We start from the raw sequence: 4,281 nt of genomic DNA on the forward strand, positions 1-4,281 counted from the left end.
AGCGGGCTTAGTCAACAACTGTTACCTCTGTGTTCTATGATGTTCCTCCTTCGACACTCCACTCTACCTGGACTCAGGTGATGATCGATGAAGATTTCTAATGGCAACCCACTTGATGCGGGGCGGCGACTGATAGTCACCCTCAAAGCTTGATCTAATCAGGTTTTACTACATCTTTTGTAGTTTAGCAGTTGGACTTCTCTACTTTATCTTGTAAAGAAACCTATCCCTGTGACAACCCGTGTTACATATCTTCCCTGCTTTTTTTTCATATTCTCTAAACGTCTCCTTGCTGATCACCGCTTACCAGTTAACGTTCTCAACAACTTTGAACTCCTGCGCTTCTGGCAGTAGAAGTTCCTTACGGCTCTGGCTGAATGAATATACCTTGGCATTCCATTACGATGTGCTGAGCCGTCATCAGATGCTCGATGCAGCAGATACGAATATTTGAATTTGTTGCGAATATTTTCTACGGTATGTTCTTGTATTGAGGCAGCCTGATTGGCCCTCAAATAGCAAGGCATTGTCATTTGTGTTATTGTACACATTTTCCCTCCCGAATTTTTCTTGCTGTATTTGTGTCTCCCTCTACTTTTGTGTTTTCATTGTCTGCATTTCATTCGACCCCTCTGTTTCTCCCTCTACTTTAGAACTGAGGGTTGTCTATTTGTGCTTTCTATAGTATTCTGTACTTGGCCCCAACTTTCTTGACCTCTTCCTGTATTATATGTCCACGCTTTTGAGGTAGAGATATTTGTGCACCATAGCCGGCCATTTCTTTTCCACGACGTTCCTGAGGCAGGAGAGTGTGCAGCGCCACTTCTTTAGCAAAGTGGTTACTGCACTTCAATGACACTCCCAAGCGATCCTGTGCAAACGATTTCTAATCAGGTGGTCTAAGGGTATTTCCGAGCATGCTAGAGTGAAGGCATGTTTATCAAACAACACATCGTCTTAGGAATCAACAAGAATTGTTACTGAAGCCCACTGTATTCTTCCACTGAAGGGCGGCTCTGCGCTGCATCCCTTGGAATGGATGAAAAACCTTGAGCCGACGGCCGTTCGTGAACAGGGGGTTTAGCATTCACTGACGGACCACTCGAGAAAGCAATAAAGGGGGCTTATGTTCACGGAAGTGAAGGCTTATACAGATGTTCAGAAGTGCCCAGACCCACTAAAAATACGCCGGACTCAAATCTTATCGATTTGATAATAAAGTTTACGCTCTTCTTCTTCACTACGACGTACCTCAAAATGGGATCGTGGTTGTGACTCGCAAAACACACGAATCTATTTTTTCAACTTTGAAAGAAATGTATTTTTTAAAGGGGAGGTAGCGGCCCACTCTCGTGAAATGTTTTTATTGGAAGGATAGGCTCCACAGCGTTTAGAAGTAAGGAAGCCAGGGTTTTCTGTTAATGTAACGTGCATGTATAGTGTGGTGTCTATGATGTGTGTGCTCGTGCTTTTCGTAAGACGACTCTAGTCGTAGCACCGAGGCTATACACGAGCCTTGGATAGACGGATCTATAAGGGATTGCCAAAGGCCTTTTTCGCCCGTTGAAAATAGCGCATGAGATAGGTACACGAATTCACTACAGTCTCCACTGTAGATGCATCTTACGAAACACCGGATGCACCATTTACAGCCGAAGCCAGGCAGTGGTAATTCCGCGGTTTGGTTAATGCGTCGAAGGCCGGTATCGACATAGCACGAACTTGTCATCACATGTTTTTATGGCTTGAATTTGAAAAGTTAACGAAAGCTTCACGGCCGCTCTGAAATTTGTTTCCTCTCGCTTTGGAAAGTGACCCCCAGCCGATGGGGGACGGCATTCTTCGGAAATGTGCGCCGTGTTGACTCGACAGAAACTGGTCCTAATTTTTCTTTTTTTTTCTTTTGAAAGCGTGATGAAAGAGAAAACATACACCATTTCTTTGAGCGCACGTAATAGCGGGGGAAAGCGTTTTTCGCAGCAGCGCGGCGACAACAAAGGGGACAACGAGAACACGTTTCGCACTTCGAAACGGCTCTATAAAAGGGCCACCGCCTCCACCCAAAAGGCTCACTGCCGACTACAGCACTCGTATCTGCCGACATGATCGCTCAGGTAAGTTTGCTGGAGTACGGACAAAACTGTGACACGAATCGGCCCCGAAGCCGTTATGTATTTCTTGGCCTCCGTGAGTGCCATACGGCAAGGCAAAGCCCTATGTTTATTGCCTGTTGGCTACCGGTTGTTATGACTCGCGAGTCGGAAATAATTACCATGTGTGAAATTGTACAAGAGTAAGCGCCGTTCGTTCTTTAGGCTCTGATACAGCGCCGCATAGCAATTTAAGTGCTCGCCACATCTCATGCCACTTTGCAGGTGACATTGTTGCTGGTCATCTCGACCGTGGCATTCGCGGGAGGTCACGGTGGCTACGGGCACCACGGTGGTTCCAGCAGGACGTACAGGAAACAGAATGTGGGTATTGCCAGTGCGGCTCGTGCATTTCTTTGTGTCCGTATTGCGAAACCAGCAATGTGAGTGTGTATATTCAATGAAGCTTTACAAAAGAATATTTCAGCATAAAGCTATAATACTGAATAACGTAGGCCTAAAGGCAACAGATTTACCCAGTTCCCTCACATTTCTGGTAGAGAAGTGGGCCCAACGCCAGGAGATAGCGTTGTGCGGTGGCATTACCTCTATATTCGTAATTTATTCTTACCTTTTCGGAACACATTTCAAACTATTCTAATCTGTTTTCTCAAGTTGACGAGCGTAGAGCTTCGATCATTTTGGTAATGCATAGCGAAGCATGTTCAAGCACAATTGAAGACTTGTACGTGCGTGTCCACTCGCTCCGTCCTGGTCCCGTCTCGCACTTAAACGCTCTGTACTTTGCCTTTTCTCAAGAGGCTTAGCGTTTTGCAGGCTTAGCAAAATAAGTGGTTTAGCGTTTACTGCATTACTCATGCCACATGAACCAGTCGCCCTAGATATGGATAGCGAGAGGAGGTTGGCGAGATGAGGTGGATGGCATAACGCTGCGTTTACCTTCTGCCGTCCTCCCTTGTTAATTCACAGGACCACGGCCATTACGGCTTCGGCTACGACATCGTCAACGGCTATGGCGCCGTCAACGGCCGCCACGAGACCGGCTCGGCGTACGGTCCCGTGCACGGCTCGTACTACCTGGGTGACATCGACGGCCGCCACCGGCAGGTGCACTACGTGGCCGACAAGTTGGGATTCCGGGCCATGGTGAAGACCAACGAACCGGGAACCAAGAGCAGCCTTCCGGCAGCCGCTCCTTACCACTCGGCGCACGGCAAGACGGTGCCTGCCTACGGACACGGCGGATACGGTGGATACGGTGGACACCGAGGCTACGGAGGATACGGCGGCTACGGTGGATACGGCGGCTACGGTGGATATGGTGGTTACGGAGGCTACGGAGGCCACGGATATTACGGCTAGGGTGTAGTCGTCATTTATCTAGTGCTCCACCGTCCTGCCCCTTCTTGTTCGTTGTCTCTCTCTTCGCCTGGCTTCTATTTTGTAAGTATGTCTTTAAACAATATAGTTTTTTTTTCAAAGTTAGTTTTTAATTTCGTGGGGTTGATAGAACGTGAGACAAAGTTGGCATCAAGTGCGACCACGAAAGAATATCCATAGAGTGAAAGTCACAACTACATTGTTGTGACTCATAGCAAGAATGTAGAGGACAACAGGACACGGCCGGGGCTATGGATGTTACAGAAAGATATGAAAAGGAGCATGAATAAATTTAGTAGGTCGTATAGCGAAATATTAAAATCAAAGTATAAGACCTTTCTAAGCTATATCTACCCTCAATTATACTGTGCTGTACTCCGTATATACATGAAACACATTTCCAACTGTATACCACATGCGCTGATAAACGGCCGATGTGACGTTGTCCGCTTACAAAAGATGATTTACTGCTCCGCAGCCCGTCTTGTTGCTGTTTTCCGTTACTTTCTGTATTTGCAATAGAAAACAACAATGTAGTTGTGACTTTCACTCTATGGATATTCTTTCGTGGTTCGCTTACATGTTGCAAGTTTTCAGAAGTAACTTCGCTTAGCCTGCAATCATACTCCAACTGCTCAACCTACATCTTAGAAAAAAATACGAACGAAAGAAGTCCAGAACGGTAAGGATATGCAGTAACCTAGGTTCATTAACATTGTCCTCAAACGTTGGGTTACGAGACAATGTCAGTGGAAAACAACCTTCATTGCATTTTTTTTATTCTTGATCT

The 4,281-nt window shown here is 46.3% G+C and overlaps 1 protein-coding gene across 1 annotated transcript; it reads left to right on the forward strand.

Moving 5' to 3' along the window:
- The first annotated feature begins 2,087 nt into the window (after positions 1-2,087).
- On the forward strand, positions 2,088-3,634 carry LOC119440392 (adult-specific rigid cuticular protein 15.7). Its single transcript, XM_037705305.2, has 3 exons — positions 2,088-2,114; positions 2,376-2,474; positions 3,081-3,634. Exons 1-3 carry the CDS (start codon positions 2,103-2,105, stop codon positions 3,471-3,473), a joined length of 504 nt encoding a protein of 167 aa, XP_037561233.1. The 5' UTR covers positions 2,088-2,102; the 3' UTR covers positions 3,474-3,634.
- The last annotated feature ends 647 nt before the right edge of the window (positions 3,635-4,281 follow it).

Source organism: Dermacentor silvarum, chromosome 2 (assembly GCF_013339745.2).
Source record: "Dermacentor silvarum isolate Dsil-2018 chromosome 2, BIME_Dsil_1.4, whole genome shotgun sequence".
Taxonomy (NCBI): domain Eukaryota; kingdom Metazoa; phylum Arthropoda; class Arachnida; order Ixodida; family Ixodidae; genus Dermacentor; species Dermacentor silvarum.